Source organism: Pseudophryne corroboree, chromosome 9 (genome assembly GCF_028390025.1).
Source record: "Pseudophryne corroboree isolate aPseCor3 chromosome 9, aPseCor3.hap2, whole genome shotgun sequence".
NCBI lineage: Eukaryota > Metazoa > Chordata > Amphibia > Anura > Myobatrachidae > Pseudophryne > Pseudophryne corroboree.
In genome coordinates, this window is record NC_086452.1 from 144228187 (window position 1) to 144252853 (window position 24667).

Sequence of the window (24667 nt, forward strand, 5' to 3'; positions counted from 1 at the left end):
ACACACTGACTGTAAACCATTGGCATGCTAATAGCACTATACAATATCTGTCTTCAAAAATACTTGTTCCGTTAGTGTATTTAAAAGTTCTGCTACTATAACAATACATTTTTTTTAACACCTTTCTCATGCAAATTTTGAAATCCAGGGATAAATGCCAACATATTCCTGTACAAAACCTTCTTGTTAATACAACTAACTGTTTTTTAAACGCTCACTGTGTATGGGTATCACATATTTGTAGGACTGGAAAGTGAACACCTGTTTATGTAGAGAGTCAGTCTGGTAGAGGCAGATGTAATACCAGATTGCCCATATGGTTCTGCATATGAATCATCAGTGGCCTGGAAGGACGATCATTTCTTTATATTATCTCAATGCAGGATTTTTTTTCCATGAGATTCCAACTTGGCAGAAAGCTCAGAGTTTATCAGTTTCACAAGTACACTGGGGATGGAAGCTAAGTATCCAGCGTAACAACGTATGCTTTGTATGTGACAGTACATTAGTTATATGCAATAAATGCAGTGTGTTCAGGGAGTCAGCTTAGATGTGGCACAGTTTGAGTTTTACTGTTAATTTTGGTTGCAACTAAGAAAAACATTGCCTTTCATATCTCAATGATTATTCAGTATTCAAGCAGACTGTCTAAAATGTTATATGATTGGTAAACTCCCTCTGATCTTTTGTGATGTCCTTATTAAAGAGCACAAAGTGGCCGATATGGAATTGCATGCAGAGTGCCTTCTGCAGATGGATTCTGCAATTTTACTTAACAGACATGCTCTGTATCCAGCACACACATCTGAGGGTGAATATGAGTCCTAACTACAGTATGTAATAATGCCCCACATACAGATAGAGCATCTGTCGATGTGCTGATGTGTTTGTACGGGATGTAGTTATGTGACTGGAGGTCACGAGTGCGCCGGTCACAATACCAATGCCTTCATCCCGCCCATTCAAAACGCCAACTAAAAAGAGACTATTCCCACTCAGGGGTGACCATGACTCCCATAGAGTGGGAATAGAACCTGTGGCGAGCACAGCTCGCCACTGAGCCCACAACGTGACAAGCGCAGCATGCCTGCAAGGGGCTTCATTGCGCTTGCCCCCGCCGACATTCTAAAACCCAGGATCTTGGCGTCGGTATGGTGACCGATGGGATCCCAAACGCCGGTCACCCATACCCAACCCATTTGACAATGTGCAAGCATACCAGCAGCAACTACATTTGTCCGGGTGCGAACAGTCACAGCTAAGATCGCATACTTCCTATGGGTAACAGGTGCGACCATTTGCATGCACCCAATGGCGGGCAAACAAATCGCTGCAAGCTAGTCACACTATTCGCGGGTACAGACATAACTAAAAGTTGTATGGGTACCCCTGCAACAAGTAACAACTCCAATGAAACATGCCCTTTATTTATTTATTTATTTATTTATTGTTTTTTTAATTCTCCCACACCAAGCTAATGACACTTAAAACATACCTCCCAACATGACCCTCTCTAGGAGGGACACAATGCTCAGCTTTTGGACTTCTCTCTTAATTTGTGATTGCCGGCACCTGTATCAAACGGGTTATTGGATAAGAAAGGTGTTTCAGTACAGGTGATGGCAGTCATAAATTGAGAGGGAAGTCCAGCAGCAGAGTATTCTGCCCCTCCTGGAGAGGGTCATATTGGGAGGTATACTTAAAATGTCCAGGATGACATGCAGTCCCCCCAACAACCACAATGCGAAAGTGAATGCAAACATTGGGCCTAATTCAGACCTGATCGTAGATGTGCTAAATTTAGCACATCTACGATCAGTCACATTGACATGCGGGGGGAACGCCCAGCACAGGATTAGTCCGCCCCGCATGTCAGGCCCTACCTTGTCGTACAAGCACAAAAACATCACACAGCAGAGATGCTTTTGTACTTTAGGAGTAGCTCCCTACCAGCGCAGCTTCTGCATGCTGGCAGGGAGCTACTCATCGCTGTGAGGGTCACAGCAGCTACATGTGACATCACGCAGCCGTCGTGGCCTGCCCCCCGTATGGTCCAGGTACGCCTGTGTTGCCCGGACCACGCCCCTAAAATGGCGGCCAAACACAGCCGGCCCGCCCCTTCCTGTCCAGCGACCGCCTCTGCCTGTCAGTCAGGCACAGGCGATCGCAGGGCTGAGACGGACGCCGGCTGTCTGGCATGCGACGGCACACTGGGGCGCCGGCACATGCGCAGTTCAGACATGATTGGCTGCTGTGTGTTTTCAGGTCTGAATTAGGCCCATTGTGTCATGCACAGAAAATACGGAGGGGTAGATATATATATATATATATATATACATATATTAGTGATCAGCGGGTTCGGATCCTCAAAATACGAACCCCCCCGAACTTCATCCATTTTACACGGATCCGAGGCAGACTCGGATCCTCCCGCCTTGCTCGGTTAACCCGAGCGCGTCCGAACGTCATCATCCCGCGGTCGGATTCTCGCGAGATTCGTATTCTATATAAGGAGCCGCGCGTCGCCGCCATTTTTCACTCGTGCATTGGAGATGATCGTGAGAGGACGTGGCTGGCGTCCTCTCAGTTTCTATGTTCAGTGGGCTGCAAATTGTGCTGCAAATATCTGTGCTCAGTGTGCTGCAAGTGCAAATATCTACATTCTCTGCCTGAAAAACGCTCTATATCTGACTGTGCTCAGTGTGCTGCAAATATCTGTGCTCAGTGTGCTATTTGCTTTATTGTGGGGACTGGGGAGCAGCAGTATTATATAGTAGGAGTACAGTGCAGAGTTTTGCTGACCAGTGACCAGTGACCACCAGTATTATACGTTCTCTGCCTGAAAAACGCTCCATATCTGTGCTGCATTGTAGTATATATATAGTAGGAGGACAGTGCATAATTTTGCTGACCACCAGTATAACTATATATATAGCAGTACGGTACAGTAGTCCACTGCTCTACCTACCTCTGTGTCGTCAAGTATACTATCCATCCATACCTGTGGTGCATTTCAGTTTTGCACAGTTTGCTGACCACCAATATATACTATATAGCAGTACGGTACAGTAGGCCACTGCTCTACCTACCTCTGTGTCGTCAAGTATACTAGTATCCATCCATACCTGTGGTGCATTTCAGTTTTGCACAGTTTGCTGTCCACCAGTATATAATACATAGCAGTATGGTACAGAAGGCACCTGCTGTACCTACCTCTCTGTCGTCAAGTATACTATCCATCCATACCTGTGGTGCATTTCAGTTTTGCACAGTTTGCTGACCACCAATATATACTATATAGCAGTACGGTACAGTAGGCCACTGCTCTACCTACCTCTGTGTCGTCAAGTATACTAGTATCCATCCATACCTGTGGTGCATTTCAGTTTTGCACAGTTTGCTGTCCACCACTATATAATATATAGCAGTACGGTACAGTAGGCCACTGCTCTACCTACCTCTGTGTCGTCAAGTATACTAGTATCCATCCATACCTGTGGTGCATTTCAGTTTTGCACAGTTTGCTGTCCACCAGTATATAATATATAGCAGTACGGTACAGTAGGCCACTGCTCTACCTACCTCTGTGTCGTCAAGTATACTATCTATCCATACCTGTGGTGCATTTCAGTTTTGCACATTTTGCTGACCACCAGTATATAGAGCCAGTTTGTGCAAGGAGAGATTGATTGCTTCCATTTTGGTGGGGGCCCAAACCAGGGGCCCAAACCAACCAGTAATTTCAGTCACAGTCGTGTGGCAGACCCTGTCGCTGAAATGATGGGTTCATTAAAGTTTGCATGTCCTGTTTATACAACATAAGGGTGGGTGGGAGGGCCCAAGGACAATTCCATCTTGCACCTCTTTTTTCTTTCATTTTTCTTTGCATCCTAGATGGGCCAGGTGTTTGTGTCGGCCACTTGGGTCGCTTAGCTTAGTCACACAGCTACCTCATTGCGCCTCTTTTTTTTCTTTGCATCATGTGCTGTTTGGGGACTATTTTTTTGAAGTGCCATCCTGTCTGACACTGCAGTGCCACTCCTAGATGGGCCAGGTGTTTGTGTCGGCCACTTGTGTCGCTTAGCTTAGCCATCCAGCGACCTTGGTGCACCTCTTTTTTTCTTTGCATCATGTGCTGTTTAGGGACTATTTTTTAAATCGGCCATCCTGTCTGACACTGCAGTGCCACTCCTAGATGGGCCAGGTGTTTGTGTCGGCCACTTGTGTCCCTTAGCTTAGCCATCCAGCGACCTTGGTGCATCTCTTTTTTTCTTTGCATCATGTGCTGTTTGGGAACTATTTTTTAAATCGGCCATCCTGTCTGACACTGCAGTGCCACTCCTAGATGGGCCAGGTGTTTGTGTCGGCCACTTGGGTCGCTTAGCTTAGTCATCCAGCGACATCGGTGCAAATTTTAGGACTAAAAATAATATTGTGAGGTGTTCAGAATAGACTGCAAATTAGTGGAAATTATGGTTATTGAGGTTAATAATACTATGGGATCAAAATGACCCCCAAATTCTATGATTTAAGTTGTTTTTGAGGGTTTTTTGTAAAAAAACACCCGAATCCAACAAAAAATTTTCAGGGAGGTTTTGCCAAAACGCGTCCGGATCCAAAACCAAAACCCGAAAAATGTCCGGTGCACATCACTAATATATATATATATAACATACAGTTTCTCCACTATGTGGAAAGACAGCACTCTCCAGTTTGAAAATCAAAAAAGTGAATATTTATTTCAAAGTTTTATCTCACTGTGAGATAAAACTTTGAAATAAATATTCACTTTTTTGATTTTCAAGAGTGAGATAAAACTTTGAAATAAATATTCACTTTTTTGATTTTCAAACTGGAGAGTGCGGTCTTTCCACATAGTGGAGAAACTGTATGTTGTACTATTTGTCCCATCCCCTACGGCAGGGGTGGCCAACCAGTCAGAGACAAAGAGCCAACAAATCTTGTTAGGTACGTCAAAGAGCCGACATCAAGCCAAAGGCGCGTGTGCAAAAATGGGGTGTGACCTTGTGCCTGCCACACCCCTAGTATAAAATACAATGAAAATGCCAGATCCACATAAAATACATTTTAAAGCCAGAATCAACATAAAATACATTGAAATAGACACTTCCACATAAAATAATTAAAAAACCAGATCCACATAAAATATATTGAAAAAGCAATATTCACATAATACACTTCAGCTCCTCCATGTGTCACTCCAGCCAGCACCCTCCTGTGTCACTCCAGCCAGCTCCCCCATGTGTCAATAAGTCACTCCAGCCACCACCCTCCTGTGTCACTCCATTCAGTTCCCCATTGTGTCTCTCCTGCCAGGATTCTCCTTTGTCACTCCAGCCAGCTCCCCATTGTGTCACTCCTGTCAGCACCCTCCTGTGTTACTCCAGCCAGCACCCTCCTGTATCACTCCAGCGAGCTTCCCCATTATGTCTCTCCTACCAGGATACTTCTGTGTCACTCCAGCCCATCCTCATATGTCACTACAGCCCAGTATCTGGCTCCCTCGGTTTTCAGTCGCCGTAGTGTTGCTGTGTGTCTGGTTGGAGTGCACCAGTTTCCAGGATCTGTTGTGGTCAGGTGACTTTAAGTGTCGGGAGCCACATTTGAATAAAGAAAGAGCCGCATGTGGCTCAAGAGCCACAGGTTGGCCACGGCTGCCCTACGGGATTGGACTCTGACTGGCACCCCACCTCTTATCTATGCTGAGTGAGAGTGCAGGGACCTCCCTATATATATATATATATATATATATATATATATATATATATATGAGATAGATATATATATGAGATAGATATATATATATATATATATATATATGCTAAGTAAGCTGTAAAAGAGAAACACTGGGGGTAATTCCAAGTTGATCGCAGCAGGAATTTTTTTAGCAGTTGGGCAAAACCATGTGCACTGCAGGGAAGGCAGATATAACATGTGCAGAGAGAGTTAGATTTGGGTGGGGTGAGTTCAATCTGCAATCTAAATTGCAGTCTAAAAATAAAGCAGCCAGTATTTACCCTGCACAGAAACAAAATAACCCACCCAAATCTAACTCTTTCTGCAATTGTTATATCTGCCCCCCCCTGCAGTGCACATGGTTTTGCCCAACTGCTAAAAAATGTCCTGCTGCGATCAACTTGGAATTACCTCCACTGTGCAGAAAATTGCACACAACAATACATCATAGTTACTGTTCCAATTGACAACGTCCAGCCAGGCTACAGCCTTTTGCAGGGTGTCAAACAATTATCCCTATCCCTATCCCAGTGGACCTACTGCTGTGTCCGGATAGCTGGTGAGAGATGCATTGACACAGGCAGTGGTTGACACACACAAACTCACTCACTCTCTGGGGGTAATTTCGAGTTGATTGCTCGCTAGCAACTTTTTGCAGCTTTGCAATCAGGATAAAAGTAGGCAAAACTGTGCATGTGTATGCGCTGCAATGCGCAGGAGCATCATACGGGTACAATGAGGATCGGTGCTGGGTGATGGATTTAACGAAGAATCCATTCGCACAGCCGATTGCAAGGTGATTGATTGAAAAAGGGCGTTTATGGGTGTCAACTGACCATTTTCTGGGAGTGTTTGGAAAAACGCACGCATGTCCAAGCATTTGCAGCGCGGATGTCTGACGTCAATTCCAGGACCAAAAAGTCTGAAGTGATCGCAGTGGCTGAGTAAGTCCAGAGCTACTCAGAAATTGCAACAGACTTTTTTGTGCCATCGGCTGCAAAAGCGTTTGCACACTTGCAAAGCGAAAATACACTCCCCCATAGGCAGCGACTATCTGATTGCAGCACAGCGAGCGATCAACTCGGAATGACCCCCTCTGTTGGGACTCTACCTGGCGTAATGGGAGGTACTCGATATTCCGACTGTCGGGATCCTGATGCTCATCGTCCCGGCTCCAGGATCCCGACCACCGGCACCTAATTTCCCCCTTGGGGTGTCCATGACACCCCTGGAGTGAGAATTAATATTGTGGCGCACATAACGGACCACCATGCCGGCAGCATGCCAAGCACAGCAAGCCTGCAAGGGGATCCTTTACACTTGCCCTGCTGCCGGCATGCTTGGCACCGGGATCCAGAGCACCGGCAGTTGTAGTACACCTTGGCATAATATGTACAAGAGGCTATACTTGGTGCAATGTTTATAAGGAGCTCTACCTGGCACAACGTGTGTAAGGGGGTCTACCTGGAGTGATATGTATAAGGGGCTCTTCCTGACCTAATGTGTATAAGGGGTTCTGCTCTACTGTGGTGTAATGTATGTAAGAGCTATAACATGGCATAATGTGTGTAAAGGGTACCATGGTGTGGTGTAATGTGAATTGGTACTATTCTGTGGCCACGCCACTTCCCCATGAAGCCTTGTCCCTATACTTTTTAAGTGTGCCTTTGGAATACACTGTCACTGTTTTTAATGGGGTGGGGGGGCGCCAAAGGAAACATTCGCACTGGGCACAACAAAGTGTAGAACCGGACCAGAAGTTCCACCTTTACTAACTGTGATAGAAACGCTGGTACATTAATAAATGGAAAATATGTTTGTCACAGATTTCTGGCCTCTTTATTTTAAACCCCCAGGAAATGTCTGTTTCTCCTAAACAGACTTGATTAGAGTTTATGTTTTTACTAAAAGCTGGATAAGGGGTCCTGGGGGTATGGGTTTGAGAGAGAAGAGAGGGCCCCACCTATAAAGCTAATTTCTTGGTTTTAGACCTTTAACCTGACAGCAAGCTAATTATTGTCTGCACCTGTAATAATATAAGATGTTTCAGGATCTCACTATATGGGGAAACAGACAGCAGGCCTATTATGAGACACTGTAACTTACAAACTGTAAGTGCTGTGTGTATGCCTTTGTTTGGGGTATGGGCATTAGTCCTACCACTCAGAGAGGTAATCAATTATGTTTAGTTAGTGCCCAGATGAGCTAGGATTTATTTTTATGTTGTGTTTTATTTAAATACTGCACAATAAAACCAGCCACAGCTAGATTGCATGAAAACCCTTGACTGGTGTGCTGGTTTCCTGGCTGCTGTGTGTTTAGAGGTGTTCATCTACCCCAGCAGAGGGCACCCTAATCCTGATTTCACGTTAAATTTAAAAATCAATATAAAAAATAGTTTGTTGGTAAATGTGCTTTTTATCCCCTGAAACACAACACTGATTTATATCAATTTCAAATGTATTTAAATTGACCTTTAGTAAATGTACCCATAGTATCTTTACAGACCACTAAACTGAATTGCTTTGTACCAATGGAGCAGCCTCTACCGTCATCTGCCATATACCACAGATAGGGAAATATATTTTAACCTTGCCTAATTTTTTTGACATTGCTTACAATTTATTTGTTCTAGTCTATGTAAGGCCTCTTTTCATACTTTTTTCCTGGACCACTATAAGGGTCTGATTCAAAGGTAAAGCAATACTGATGTTTGTGCAGCTGAGCATTTTTTTCCTACCGTGCATGAGCAGCATTTCCTGAACACACCTGCATTGCATGCATTCCGCTGACTGTACGCAGACATCACTATTGCATAAAGAGTTATTTGCAATAGAACAGGGCTGGCCAAACCGGTCCTCGAGATCTACCAACAGTTCATGTTTTCCAGGCCTCCTGGAGATCTGTAGAATTGTCAGTTAGGAATGAATGCAGCACATCTTAATTAGTAATGACTACACCTGTGCACCAGCTAGGTGGTCTGAAAAATGTGTACTGTTGGTAGATCTCGAGGAATGGTTTGGCCAGCCCTGCAATAGAACTTGTGATTGATAACCATGTGTGTTCCTGGGCGATGACTGGGAGTTGGCCTGTAGTGGTCGGCCATCTCATGGGCAAGTTATTAGTGTTTTATGGGTGTGTCAGTGTACACAACTGCGTTCCCAAACACAGATCCCCTGCCACATAGGCCATTTTCAAACTAATTTCAGATGGAAACAATGATCAGCCAAAAGGGTGTCGCAAGTGTCGATGGTATGAGCTATGGTGGAGTGCTCTGAACCACCGATGCAGTTGCTATGTCCGTGGACACTATAATGGGCATCACAAGGGGAAGGCCGACATTACAATCTGCATGATATTGCTCCAATTGAGCCAATGGCTCTTACTATTGTGGATGTAGCAGCATCCACCTCTGAATGAAGCCCCAAGTTCCCAATCTACGCCTAGTGCATAATATCACTTGTAGCACCACAAGTGTGCATTACGAGTTTTGCAGCATATTAATTATATTAATGCCACCTTTATAAAAATAATAAGCAGCAGTGCTTACTTTAAATCAATAATAGTAGATCATTATTTAATAGTAATGCCCTTAGGATCAAATATTAATAGTAATGTCCACTTTCGACTTATCCTTTATAATAAAAGGTTAACGCTACTCATCACCTCTTATGTGCACCAGTGGCCACTAGAAGGGGCTGGAGGACCAAATGGCTCCTTTATGTGCAGCAAGTTTCCACAAGTGAAAGTCATATTGCAGAGAGATTTTACAGCCTCCTAACCTGCTGCTGCTAATATTAATTATACTGATCTGACAGTCTCACACTTGCTGCATGCAAAGAGAGGGCGCCAGTGAGAGAGAGAGAGAGAGAAAGAGGGAGTAGGGGTTGGGGCAGATAGGGACAGTGGGTGTGGGGGGTGGAGAGTGGGGTAGAGGCAGATAGGGACTGGGAGAAAGAGAAAGGTCAAGAGGGTTGGGGCAGATAGAGATTGGGTAGGGAGGGGGGGGTAGGGGCACATAGGGACTGGGTGAGAGAGGGGGAGGGGTTGGGGTAGATAGGCACTGGGGAGAGAGTGGAGTGGTAGGGACAGATAAGGACAGTGGAAAGAGAGATGCAGATTTTTTCAATATAGAATTATATATCGTATATAATAAAAGGCTGATGCTGCTCCTCACCTCTGTTATGTGTGCTGACTGCTACTAGAGGGCGCCCAGTGGACCAAATAACTCCTTTGTGTGCTGCAAGCTGTCACATGTGAAAGTGATACTGCTGACAGATGTGACAACCTCCTAACCTGCTGCTAATATTAATAATACTGTTCTGTCATACTATCTGCATATCGAGAGAGGGGGCTAGGGAGAGAGAGAAAGTCAGGGTAGGGGCATATAAGAACTGGAGAGGTGGAGAGGGGTGTAGGGACCGATAGGGGGACTGGTAGAGAAAGAACGAGGTTGGGAGGGTTAGGCAGATAGGGACTGGGGAGCGAGTGGAGTGATAATGGCAGATAGAGACAGTGGAGAGATGCAGATGGGCTTAATTCAGACCTGATCGCTGTTGTGCGAATTTGCAAGGTGGCCGATTATGGAACGACTGCGCACGCGTATGGATCGTGATGCGCACTTGCGAGGCCAAACTGTAAAAGAAATCAGCGTCTTTTTTGATCGCTAGGCACACGCAAGTTGATTGACAGGAAGTGGGCATTTGGGGGGGGTGACTGTCCATTTTCTGGGGGTGTCTGGGGCAGCCATTCCCAAGCGTTTTCAGGGAGGGTGTATGAGGTCAGCTTCAGCCCCGATCAGCCTGTTTCTTTCGCACTGTAGGAGTAAGTCCTGGGCTACGCACGGACTGCACAGACTGTACAAAAAACAATTTGATGGAGAGTGAGTTTAGAACGGATTTGCAGCTAACTGCCGATTGCAAAGCTTTTGGCGTATGTAGACTTGCATGGGGTGGATTTTCACTCTGTCTGGATGGTGACTATATGATCTCAAACCTCTGAAAAGTCACAGAGGTGCAATCAGGTTTGAATTAGGCCCTATGTAAAAAAATTATATATATATATATATATATATATATATATATATATATATTGCTGCTCCTCACCTCTGTGCCACTGGTGGCCACTGGAGGGCACCTGAAAGAGCTCCATTCAGGACAAACACACACACGTACACTGTATGACCCACCATATACTGCCCCTATTTGCACTTCACCCCTATTTTATTCCATATGCCATACCACCCACGATAAACCATTTCATCCCTATAGTCCTCCATATAATGCCCCCTATGTACAAGGCACCCCCCTCCACCATTTACTATTCCTGCCATAAACCATATACTATGTACCCCCTCCTCCATATACTAAGCTGAAACCCCAGCCGGGAGCTCAGCAACAACTAGCAGCAGTAACCAGAAAACAGATGCGGGAACCACCAGATTGCCCGCAATGCTCAGAGCGGAGGCACCAGGAACAGCAGGTTGAGAAGTTGAATCAGTCCAACATGAAGGGGAAAAACCCTATGTGGGGTGAGGAGTGCGTGACCTGAAGGAAGTGGGGTTGGTACTGGGGCTGCAGATGATGTGGGTGAGGAGGAGGTAGATAACCGGCTCAGCTGCTTTATATATTCTGTGTGCCGGTGGAGGGGTACTATCCTGTGCTTACCCCTCCCACACCCCACACAAACCCCTCTGGCCAGCTGCTGGAGGCTACTGGCCTCCTCTACCTCCAGACTGGCCGGGAGCTGTGCAGATACTGGTGAGCTTACACTTGTCACTACTGTTGTATATAGTGTATATACTTAGTGCATTATCATTATAGCCTGCCCATTACAGATATACAGCATCTATCCTATATAATAAAAGGCTAATGCTGCTCCTCACCTTTATGGGGGAATTCAAGTGTTTTGCACATTGGCGGACACTACATGGCACCCAACTGAGCAATTGAAGTGTTTCTCTATTCAGGTGCGCACAGCCGCTGGCACTGATATTACTGTTACAGTATGTTGTCCCTTCTTTTTGATGGGCTGGTAACTAGTAAGTAATATTAGTGCAATATTAATTTATACATTTTATGATGTGGCAACATTAATTTATTTTTGATCTAATGGTGGCAGTACTATTAATTATTTAAAATGGGCATGGGTGTGAATCAGTGGATCAACAATGTTATGGTGGACAGTCGTTAGGTAGACACCCAATGGTCAAAATGCATAAGGTCAACAGGTACAAAAAATCAACAGATGAAAGGTCAACAGTGCTTAAGGTCATTAGTACAAAAGGTCAACAAGACAATTGTCGACACACAAATGGTCAAAATTTTTGGAAGGGTTGGGCCAAATCTTGTATATTTCATGTTATGTGACCACTTTCCGTGCAACGTTTACCGTGCAGGCTCATTTCGCTCACCAGGCTTCAGCCAAAGTGACTTGCTTCAGCGTGACACGTTGACCTTTTGAACCTGTCTACCTTAAGCACTGTCGACCTTTCACCTGCCAACCTAATGCATGTCGACCAAATGGTATTGATCTATTGACTGTCGATCAATATATTGCCGATCTATCATCTGGATACAGTGGACTACTGTTAGTTTTTGATCTTAATGGGGTACTACTGATTATTATTGTATAAATGGGCATCCCTATTTAATTAATATGACGGCAACACTAATGTGTGATAGTATACATTGCTGGCCACATGCCATATGGCATTTGTAGTTTTAGAGGACTAGACCCAATGCAGAGCAGCACAATATATAGGTCTGTATAAAATCAGGATGGTGGCTTTAAATTTTGCAGTTTACATTTACACTCTTTGATGTTCTTTTTGTCCCCAGTCCCTACATCAACGCACCAGAAAGCATGCTATTTGAACTAAAAGTTAGTACATCTCCCCCTGTATGTATAAAAAAAATAAAAATAAAAAATCCTTATTTATCCAGGTCATATTCACAAACTTGTGTTTTGTGAAGCTGTTGTATACTCACTATTTGTATACTGTATATACCTACTTTTATTTCGCCCAAAAGATTGCTACATCTAAACATTGCTTTAATAAAAGAATGTTTGATATTTTCATATGGGAAAGATTTAGCTGTGCTGGTTTTTGTATTTAATTCTCAATTTGTCTTGTGCCAGGGAAAATAAAAGATAAAAACAAGATACATAATGGAAATGACTTTTCATTAGCCAAATTGCCTTCAGAACTTCAAAATAAAAAGCAGTAATACAAACAATGGTCCTATCGTGTTGTGCAACTGGTCCATCATAGTCTCTTTTGATCAGCTGAACAAAGCTGCATGATTGTCTTTGGTGATTCAGGATGAAAAGTAATGTTAATAAAAATAATGAATTATTGGTGGCTCTTCATATGAAATTTGCTTGGCCTGTGCTAGTCACTGATCTTTCAAATTCACAATTACTGTATGCGAAGAGATATAGAAAACAAATAGAACATTCACCTCATTTTTATGTCCTTTTTCATGACCCATGATGACAAAGTTTCCCTTTTAAAGACTAATGCAAAGCTAACATAATATGTGCAGTGATTGCAGAACCCTAACCCAAATGTCATTAGCAGCAGGGGTCAGCTGAAGATGGTGTAGAATACAAAATATCAGGGAGAAAAAAAATCTATAACCTGCCTTTTAATGACAACAGCTGGATCCTAACCAAGGAACATCACTCCTCAATAGATCACAGGAAAAAGTGGAAGGACACTAGCACTGTCACATAAAACAAAAATACTCAAATGTCCATAATAGCTTTTATATGTTGATATGTGTGTACTATTTGGTGATGGTAATAAGCAGAGTAAAAGTACACACCAGCAGATCAACTAAATGTACCAAACAGCCAGGAATTAACCAGTAGTGTGGTTTATTGAGCAGTAGTATGCTGGTAAAGCCCTACTCACTGTTACATACACTCAGTATCTGGATGGAGCAGAGCATGCGTGGAAACATACAGAGCATCAGCCGGTGATATATGTTAGTAGCAGTGTGTCTACAAGCGGTAGCAGTATGGGTTGACAGCACAGTAGGTACTTTATATCTAGGTTATCATAGGGTCCCTGGGTGCTAAACTGTAACACATCCATGTCCCACTGAGGTGCTCTTAAGCAGTGACATGACGGTGAGAAGCATGCGCTGAAACCAGACTGCAAGCCATCTCGGTAAAGTGAAATGCTTCCGTAATGGAGCATTATGGAGCTAGCACAAACATACACTCCATATTTCAACATTATAGTGGAACCACTGGAAACATATTGAGCTGTGAAAAAAAAAAAATATATATATTTATATATATATATATATATATATATATATACACACATACATGCATACATATATATATATATATATATATATAGAGTCCAAAAAGAACTGGCACTCACCCCAAATTTGTTGCTCCGGTGCCCTCTGGTATGATAAGTATAGGCAGACAATGGAAGCATGCAGCGGCACTCAGAGACTGATTCCAGAAATTAAAGGTGCAAAAGTAGGTGGTTTAATCCATAACAAATAAATAAAACACAAAGATGACCAACGTTTCGGGGCGCTAACGCCCCTTTGTCACCTCGACAAAGGGGCGTTAGCGCCCCGAAACGTTGGTCATCTTTGTGTTTTATTTATTTGTTATGGATTAAACCACCTACTTTTGCACCTTTAATTTCTGGAATCAGTCTCTGAGTGCCGCTGCATGCTTCCATTGTCTGCCTATATATATATATATATATATATATATATATATGTGTGTGTCCACGTACATCTTTGCTATATCCCGCCACGTATGGCACGGTTTTGCATGCCATAGACTCAGAGATTTAGCCATGCCTTGTGATATTTCTTAATCTGCTTCTTTAATATGTTACTTTATAAATATTCTATTATGGCAAACAAAAATATTAAAATCCATCCACTCGCTACTCGTGAAAAACAGCTTAGCCATGTTTTGCATGTTGTGCCAAATTGAGCAAAATAGCAAAGATCTAAGTGAACACACACACACACACACACACACACACACACACTGTATGTGAATAAATATATATATATATATATTAAAAAATTGATAATAGAAAATATGATAAATTATCTTTTAGAAGTTCAATAAAACAATAGAAGGAACAAAAGTTTATACTTTGTGTTTCTTTTATTACTGTATCTTAATAAATGTATAAAAGATATTATACTACAGTACGATTGCTTTCCCTTGGTATCATTTTACATGAGCTGTTTTATCTATGCTTCCATACTGGAGAAGAGATACATGGAAGGTTAAAGAAACTATTTTATGCCTGCCTTTTTGAATATTCATGTGATTAAATTAGGAATTTTGACAATTCACATTTATTTCCATACATACTGTACATTATGGCACTATTTTATATTATCTTCCTTTTTTGCATATAGAGGAGTGCAGAGTGCTAACCATTTATGATTATATACTGTACCTAAATTAAAATTAATAAATATATATATATATATATATCTACTGTATCTATCTTTTTTTTTTTTTACACTGCTCAATAAAGCTATTATTGGTATTTGAGTATTTATATGTTATATGTGACAGCAACATCTTTTCTGTGAGGACAGTGTAGACTTGATATCAGCTGCCAAGTTTACATGATGGTTATGTATATATGGACTATGACATGCCATACAATTCAACGCACAACCTTTTTAACACAACTGCTGTACAGTACCTGTGGGATCGCTTAGTACAGATCCAAATGCACTTATGATGACTTCTGCTTTTAACTGAACAATCTGATCTTCATCTTCAATCCAGTTTCCAGCCTCATCCTGTTCTGTGCGGACAAACTGCATGCCGCTCACTTTGCCATTTTTCAGAATGACTTTGCGAGGTGACAAGAACGGAAGAAATTCACACTTTTCCTCCTTCGCTAACTCCACCTGCAAAACATGAACAAACATGCAACTCAGTTTCTGCTCTCCTGTATTAAGTAAGATGGTAATCCTACAGAGTACCACTGAATAAGATCTTATTAAAGTCCAATAATTGTACTGCGTTCAATAGTATCCCCTGAGGGATGGAAAATAGAATTGACAGCGCTGAATATAGTATTAAAAATATTGCATTTATTATAAGGCTAGTAAAATTAAGAAATATACCGTTGCAACGTAAATGACACAAATAATATTGTGAATACATAAAACACAAAAAATTGAGAGCACATTAGCACTATGTTAGAAAATTAGATAGAGTCATAAATACTAGTAACCTTGGATATTGAGTAAATGCAGTTCATGGAGAATTACCACCATTTTGGAGGAACGCAGTCAATTACAAGAATTTCTGCCAATTAAATGTCCAGAGGAGGAAATCTTTTTGTAGCTAGGTATGGGACTCACAGCATAGTTCTAATGAAAGCCAGGGTTCTTTCCTCTGTGCAGATGGCAGTAGCAATGTGGTTCCTTATTGCAGATGTGTGGATTTGTTTCCTAGTTGTATCCAAAAATCAGCATGCACAGTAGGTACACCGACGCGTTTCGCTGTGTGACACTGCTTTTTTAAGTGTAAACAACTTATTTCAAGCGTCAAATTATTTTACCTTGGTAAAATATTCTGCATCCCCTGAGGGATGGGGCTGCTAAGGAATCTGAACAGTTAAACATTGTTATTTAGGGTCTATTTACTAAAGTGTGATCAAGGGTTACTTGACTTTAACATGGGCTTTGCTGAATTCCTCACCAGGTAGGATTACTATACACATTAGCGGGTGATAGCTGTGTATGTACATAGTGTAATTTCTTATGTTTGCAGTGTTAGACTGCTGGCAAAAGAAAAATAGTCATCGCTGAAGAGAGATGTTTCCAATATGATGAATTGTGGCTAGCCTGTACTTAATTATGTACTGCTGTGATATGCAACAATAGATAGTGATTATTTTTTAAAGCAAAGATACAAATTTATTTAATTAAAATTAAATTATGTGCTTCATTTAGAGTTAGGAGTGAATCTAAATTAAGGGGTCTATTTACTAAGCCTTGGCTAGAGATAAAGTGCCAACCAATCACAGCCTAACTGTCTTTTTTCAAACCCAGCCTGTGACATGGCAGTTACGAGCTGATTGGCTGGTACTTTATCTCCGGCCACTTTATCTCCAGCAGAGGCTTAGTAAATAGACCCCTAAGTGTGAAAAGTTCCAACTGTACAAACCATTTTTTATTGGAATAGGTAGGGTACAAAATATTAACATTCAGAGTGTCGACATAGACATTATGTTGACAGTTGACATATCAACATAGCATTTAAGTGTATTTGTGCCCTATACCATCCTTAACTGCAGCCTAACCCTAACTCCGAGGGGACATGCTGCACTCGATGTCGGGATTTTGACTGCTGGGATTCCGGCATCTGTATTTCGACCGCTGGGATCCCAACTGTCGGGAAATCATACTGAATCCACTGAAATTGTGTCACATTGCATTCTTTTAGCAGGACAAACACTGTGTGTTTGAGTAGTTTTACTCGGTGGAGAAGCACATACAGTATGTACACAATACAAATAATAACAAATCTACAAATCTTGTAACAATGTCCAAATGTCCCCTCATACATGTGAGCCATTAATAAGATTAAAATGGACAGAAACACAGAGGAATTTTATTTAATGTAAAGGGGTAGTTCTGCAGTGGTAGGAGAAGGAGTAGGTTGGACTTGTAATGTGACATTTACAGTGCATCCGGAAAGTATTCACAGCGCTTTACTTTTTCCACATTTTGTTATGCTACAGCCTTAATCCAAAATGGAATAAACTTGTTTTTGTCTTTAAAATTCTACACACAATACCCCTTAATGACAATGTGAAAAAAGTTTTTTTTTTTAGATTTTTGCTAATTTATTAAAAATAAAAAATCACATGTACATAAGTATTCACAGCCTTTGCTCCATACTTTGTTGATGCACCTTTGGCAGCAATTACAGCCTCAAGTCTCTATGAATATGATGCCACAAGCTTGGCACACCTATCTTTTGGCAGGTTCGCCCATTCCTCTTTGCAGCACCTCTCACGCTCCATCAGATTGGATGGGAAGCGTCGACGCACAGCCATTTTCAGATCTCTCCAGAGATGTTAAATCGGATTCAAGTCTGGGCTCTGGCTGGGCCACTCAAGGACATTCACAGAGTTGTCCTGAAGCCTCTCCTTTGATATCTTGGCTGTGTGCTTATGGTTGTTATCCTGCTGAAAGATGAACCGTAGCCCCAGTCTGAGGACAAGAGCACTCTGGAGCAGGTGTTCATCCAGGATGTCTCTGTACATTGATGCATTCATCTTTCCCACAATCCTGACTAGTCTCCCAGTTCCTGCCACTAAAAACATCCCCCACAGCATGATGCTGCCACCACCATGCTTCACTGTAGGGATGGTATTGGCCTGGTGATGAGCGGTGCCTGGTTTCCTCCAAACATGACGCCTGGCATTCACGCCAAAGAGTTCAATATTTGTCTCATCAGACCAGAGAATTTTGTATCTCATGGTCTGAGGGTCCTTCAGGTGCATTTTGGCAAACTCCAGGTGGGCTGCCATGTGCTTTTTACTAAGGAGTGGCTTCTGTCTGGCCACTCTACCATACAGGCCTGATTGGTGGATTGCTGCAGAGATGGTTGTCTTTCTGGAAGGTTCTCCTCTCTCCACACAGGAATGCTGTAGCTTTGACAGAGTGACCATCGGGTTCTTGGTAACCTACCTGACTAGGGCCCTTTCCCCCCGATTGCTCAGTTTAGACGGCTGGCCAGCTCTAGGAAGAGTCCTGGTGGTTCCGAACTTCTTCCATTTATTGATGATGGAGGCCACTGTGCTCATTGGGACCTTCAAAGCACAGATATTTTTCTGTACCATTCCCCAGATTTGTGCCTCAAGACAATCCTGTCTCGGAGGTTTACAGACAATTCCTTTGACTTCATGCTTGGTTTGTGCTCAGACATGCACTGTCAATTGTGAGACCTTGTATAGACAGGTGTGAGCCTTTCCAAATCATGTCCAATCAACTGAATTTACCCCAGGTGGACTCCAATTAAGCTGTAGGAACATCTCAATGATGATCACTGGAAACAGGATGCACATTAGCTCAATTTTGAGCTTCACGGCAAAGGCTGTGAATACATCTATAAATGAAACAAATTAATTTATTCAATTTTAGAATAAGACTGTAACATAACTAAATGTAGAAAAAGTGAAGCGCTGTAAATACTTCCCGGATGCACTGTATACTGTATACAGTAGTTTGTGACTATTCTGATTTTTGTAGTGTTCATTCTAGCCTCCTGCACCCAATCTGCGAGAGGCAGAGCTGGCCTGCCCCACAGGTGAATCCCCCAGTGGGCCCCACTGTCCGAGGACCACCTAATCCTCTAGAGATCAGATTCCAGACTGTGCACTTGAATTATACATTATACATATGTTACCTTATACTGCACAGGACTATGGTGTATTTTCTTCAGTGCATTGTCATTATTAATCTGGTACATTCTCATGCATGCAGTAGCAGTATTTACTATATCAATTTATCACGAGCCCAGCTCATGCACTCTCTAATGGTTATTAAAACCAATGTGCTGGCCACCCCTCTTCTGGAGACTGTCCACACCCGTAAACATGGGCCCATACCACTGTTTCCCCCTCCCTCCCCCTTCCCGGTAAGGGGGCATATTTTAATTTCTTAAGGTCAAAATCTTAGATGTGATCTATCATTACAGTAGCTGTAGCAAAACAGTGCATATAATATTTTGCCTTTAAAAATTTAAATATGCCCCCCTCTCTGATTAGGTGCAGGGTGCTAGAATGACACTATTTTACACTGCTACACACACACACACACACACACACACACACACACACACTAGTTGTTTGCATAGACATCTCCCAAGATTGGAGAGCAGAAGTGGGCCTAGGTGTGCACTGACAAAGCATGTGTATGTAGACAGTGCAAAACAAAGAAGTTTTGCATCACACATCCTTGGCGTGTCATACGTCAAGTCTATTTTGTTTAAACCCCATAAAAGGGATGGTTTAGAAAATACAAGTGGGCAGTGAACAACCAGACATTTGTTTCCAATGGCTAGTATAGACTACATTACACAGATAAAGTACATTGCTGTGAGTTACCTACACATACGATATATGCTTATGATTCTAACCATTTGCCTTGTGTGGTTACATCAGATGCGACCACACACGACAGGGCTTTCCCTGACATGGTCGCATCTGATGCAAGCAGTCATAAAAGCCCATTTCACCCACAGTCCCGCCCCCAGTGTCTGCTGATCACTGCTGAGTGCAGTGATCAGCCAGCCCAGCGGCACTTCCCACCTGGTGGTTGCAGAGAGAAGCAGACGCCTCTGTGTTCCTGTGTGCACTGGCCAGCTGCTCCTCACTGCAGCTGCCACGGAAGCGTAATAGAAATAAGCAGCTGTGCTACTGTATATACCCAGTGTCTTTCCACTGGGTGGAAATCTAATGAAAAGAGCAGCGGTGTATACCCGGCGGCTGCTTCTCTCTGTAGCCGCCGAAGTACACCCCTCTGTATACCGGGCTGTGCATGGAAAATGTAAGCCTCAATGTCCCGATGGTACGATATACATCGGTCACCAATGTTTAAAATAATTGATTTGAAAATATTTTTTTTCCCCAAAAAATGACTTTATTGTAATAACATTGTGTTGGCTATTTTTTAAATAGATGTTCTTAACCTAATGCAGAATTAAAAAAACAACAATTTTTGAGTGTTTTTTGAAAAAAGTATTCACCAATTACGTAAGTGGTTAAATAAAACTTAATTTTCACACAAACTGTAATTTCCTTTACAAACAAATGAAGGTTTTTGTACAGAATTTTCTTTCAGTTACTTTTGCTAATAAATAAAGAGAGCACAAATATACACATAAAGCAGAGGAGTCAGATGAAATACATTTTCTAGGATATTAATGCTAATTAATATCTGTGGGTATGAATTACTTTTGACTTAAAATTATCCTGAATCTTTTGCCAACCTTGTGTCCTTCTGAAGGAAGACATCCTGTTTGGAGGACGTGCCCCTGCCTTTTATACTGAGTTAAACATTATTTACATTGACTAGTTTGTGCAAACATCATTAAGCAGTTACTACTTCAAAGGCTGATTACAAGAATACATCGGTTTACAAATATTATTACTATGTTGGCTCGCTGTTGGCTGTGTCTTAATAGGGCACTTTGAAATTCTTTTACTATTAACATTTATTTATTTTGTACCATTGTAGTTTATATTTGTGGACAAACAGTAATAGAACAAGACTTGTAATAATACCTCTTTCTCACCGCAGCAATAACCCGTTTTTGACCCAGTATATTGCCGGGTCGACACGGGTCGCTGTGTGGTGTGAAAGGGCCCATGGTGAATTCCTAGGTCCTGTGACCCAATAATTGTACCCGGAAATAAAGCAGTGTTATTCCCGGGTTGAATACTGGGTCAGGGGCAGTGTGAACGGGTTGCCAGGTCGACTCAGGACCCGTCCACTACATAGGAAGAGGCGGCGCGGAGATGAGCTCATCTCCCAGCGCCACCTCCGTACCCACCTCTGATGCCGGTCCTGCCCCCCCGCAGCTATGGCAACCCGACCCGGCATATTGATGGGTCAGGGAGCCAGTTCTATGGGTCAAATGCCGGGGTCCCACCCGGTAAGGACCCGTTTCCAATTACCGGATGAGACCCAACATTTGCGATGTCAAAGGGGTATAAGGGGTCTATTACTAAGCCTTGGATGGAGATAAAGTGGATGGAGATAAAGTACCAGCCAATCAGTGTCTAACTGCCATGTAACAGGCTGGGTTTGAAAAATGACAGTTAGGAGCTGATTGGTTGGTACTTTATCTCCATCGACTTTATCTCCATCCAAGGCTTAGTAAATAGACCCCTAAGATACAGACAAAGCGAAAAGAAGACCCTGCTCCGAAACGTATAGACTTATAGGGGGAATTCAATTGTTTGAAAAGTCAGTTGGGTGTCTGTTTTTTCCTATTATATAGGAAAAAACACAGACAACTAACTGACTTTTCAAACAACTGAATACCCCCCACAGGCTCTTTAGTTAAGAGCAGTTTATTTTTTTCTTTAATTTTCCCTGCTCAGTGTTCTGTAATAAATAGTTTTATATGAAAACTATAACTTACTGGGTATGCATATTTAATTTAAAGATCACAAGTGAGAGCTGCTGTACTACTTCAGTCACTGTATCTAAGGCAAATAAATGTTTTCTTTTCCTTTTATTCATCTGAAATAAATAAGATTTCTTTTTTCTCCCCTTTAAACATTGTGATGTAATTCTTAAAGTCCAGTTGCGGAGATACACACACCTGTATTACAGAGTGATCATGGATTTTATATGCGCCATAGCGGAGTGCATGTATTTAAGGTCAAAATCATAGTCATACACAACTCAGTTGCACAGAGCCGTAACAAGTTTTTGGTGCCCCGTGCCAGAAAGAGAATTGTGGGTATGGGGCATGACAAAATTGATCCCAGAGAAAGCCCATGCTATGATGCCCCTTCCCACATTTTGGAACTCTGGTCAGAATGTGCCATATTTTTCTTTAAGCTATCAAGTTAAGTTCATGAATGTTGTATAGGAACTGGTGACAGAAGGGGTGGGGGAAGGAGACAGGGGTGGTCAGAAGTTGCTGGGCTTCAAAAAGAGTGGAAGCTACAAGTAAAAGGAATTAAAACAGATAACTGACAAGTGCTGCCAACAGCGCCCCCTACCCTGCAGCGCTATGTGCGGTTCCCCCTCCATACACACCTAGTTCATACTTGCCTACTCTCCCGGAAGCTGCGGGAGTCCCACATTTTTTGGGGTAGCCCCCCGCACTCTCGAAAGATTAGGTAAGTCTCCCTCATCCTGCTCGCATCCTAGTGACGCGGGCAGAATGGAGAGATACTCTCCTGAGTTCGAGGGTCCGTGGAGTGGGGAAGGGGTTAAAATGTTGTGAATTGTGTTATTTTAGCCCCGCCCCCTTCCAGCGGACCCGCAAATCGTGGCGTTTTCTGGATGTGGGGGGTGGGGCTTGATGAAGTCACAGCCCACCCCCGCCCCATGAAGTCTCCTGCAGCGTCTCCTCTCCGGGCTTCTCCCGGAGAGGAGACATTAAAAGTAGGTAAGTATGACCTAGTTACGGCCCTGCATTCACATCTCCACTTGTAGTATAATGTAAGTAACTACAGTAGGTGGCTAGGAGGAGTTCAGTGGGGGTGTGGTGACGGAATTGGGTGCTATGACGAATTATGTATATGCAGAGATCTCTTGCAAGAAAGAGCAAGTGGTGCAATTGTGCACTGATAATTATGATGGCTATGAAACCAAGAGCATGAGTGGGGCAGTGCAGTCACATATCCGCATTTGGGGAGTTATTCAGGTTTGTTAGCAAACCAAAAAAGCACACTGATGGACAAAACCATGCTGCACTGCAGGTGGGGCAGATGTAAAGGCCCACACACACAGTAGAAGATTTTTTCCATCAATTTGAGCGATAATGACGGTTTTGAACGATCTATCATTCAATTAGTCTAGTGTGTGTACACAGCGAACAATGGGGGTAATTCCAAGTTGATCGCAGCAGGATTTTTGTTAGTAGTTGGGCAAAACCATGTGCACTGCAGGGGAGGCAGATATAACATGTGCAGAGAGAGTTAGATTTGGGTGGGTTATTTTGTTTCTGTGCAGGGTAAACACTAGCTGATTTATTTTTACACTGCAATTTAGATTGCAGATTGAACACAGCCCACCCAAATCTCTCTCTCTCTGCACATGTTAAATCTGCCTCCCCTGCAGTGCACATGGTTTTGCCCAATTGCTAAAAAAATGTCCTGCTGCGATCAACTTGGAATTACCCCCAATGAATGATGCGTGCACCCGTGCTCGTTTGAAGCAGGTTGACAGTGTCAGGAATCGACTTACCAGACTGGCATCCGTCCGCCGCTGCGGACTCCGTCCTGGCTCCCTGCGGTCACCTGTCGCCTATGCCCCTGCCATGGGACATCATCAAGGTCCTGGGAACACTCCTGAGCCAGCGGGCGTGTGCGCGCCGCGTCCCCGCTGGGCCGCGGCGTGGGCGCCGCCATGACAGTTTCCAAACAGCTAGTATGCTGCGGCCAATCCGGTGCGTGGCCGCACCCACTGTCCTTTCCTCCATCCAATCCCTGCACACCATGGGGTATATAGGAGGCTACAGTTTCACCTCACAGGCATCCTGGACTTTGTGTCATTCTGACAACCTGCATGAAAGGATCGGCTCCTGTTTCTCCTGAGTTCCTGGTTCTCTGCTAAGAACTTATACTCCTGGTGATTCTGCTTGCTCCCGTGGAACTTCAAGGCTCAGCAATACCAGCAACCTGCATTGGGCTTCACACTCATCACCACCTTGTGTGCTTCAGCCTGCAGTTGAAGACTAAACTCCAGGTGTGTTCATTCCTCCACCTGTGACACAGCTTGCTGCTGCCAGTGCCTCATCACCTGCACTGTGAGTTGGTCTCCTGCTTATGCTCAGGTTTGCAATATCCATCTACTGCCTTAGTTCTCTGTTTTATAACCCTGCTCTGGTTTCCAAACCAGAATCATTTCATTGACATTCATTCTGTTGTTTTATTTCCGGATATGATTTCTCAAGTCACCTATCATCCATTGCCATAGACTATTTGTTATCATTCCAAGTGTTTTCTCATCTGATATATTATTTCTGCTGCATTTCTGTTTAAACTTATCTGCTGAATAAAATACCATTGCGCTCATGCGCAAGAACGTGATACAACCTCCTCGTCTCTTTCCTCCTACCTCCACTGACCCACTAGCGCCCCCTCCGGGGACACAGACCGAACACAATCTGACAGTAAGTCCAGGATCGATGG

The 24667-nt window shown here is 43.0% G+C and overlaps 1 protein-coding gene across 1 annotated transcript in view; it reads right to left on the bottom strand.

The window, feature by feature from the left end:
- Window positions 1–24667, bottom strand: part of DPYD (dihydropyrimidine dehydrogenase) — a 1751827-nt gene that overhangs the window by 1012349 nt on the left and 714811 nt on the right. The window contains exon 10 of the mRNA XM_063941496.1: window positions 15470–15680. Within this exon, the coding sequence (XP_063797566.1) occupies window positions 15470–15680 (211 nt within the window). The remainder of the gene's footprint in view (window positions 1–15469; window positions 15681–24667) is intronic.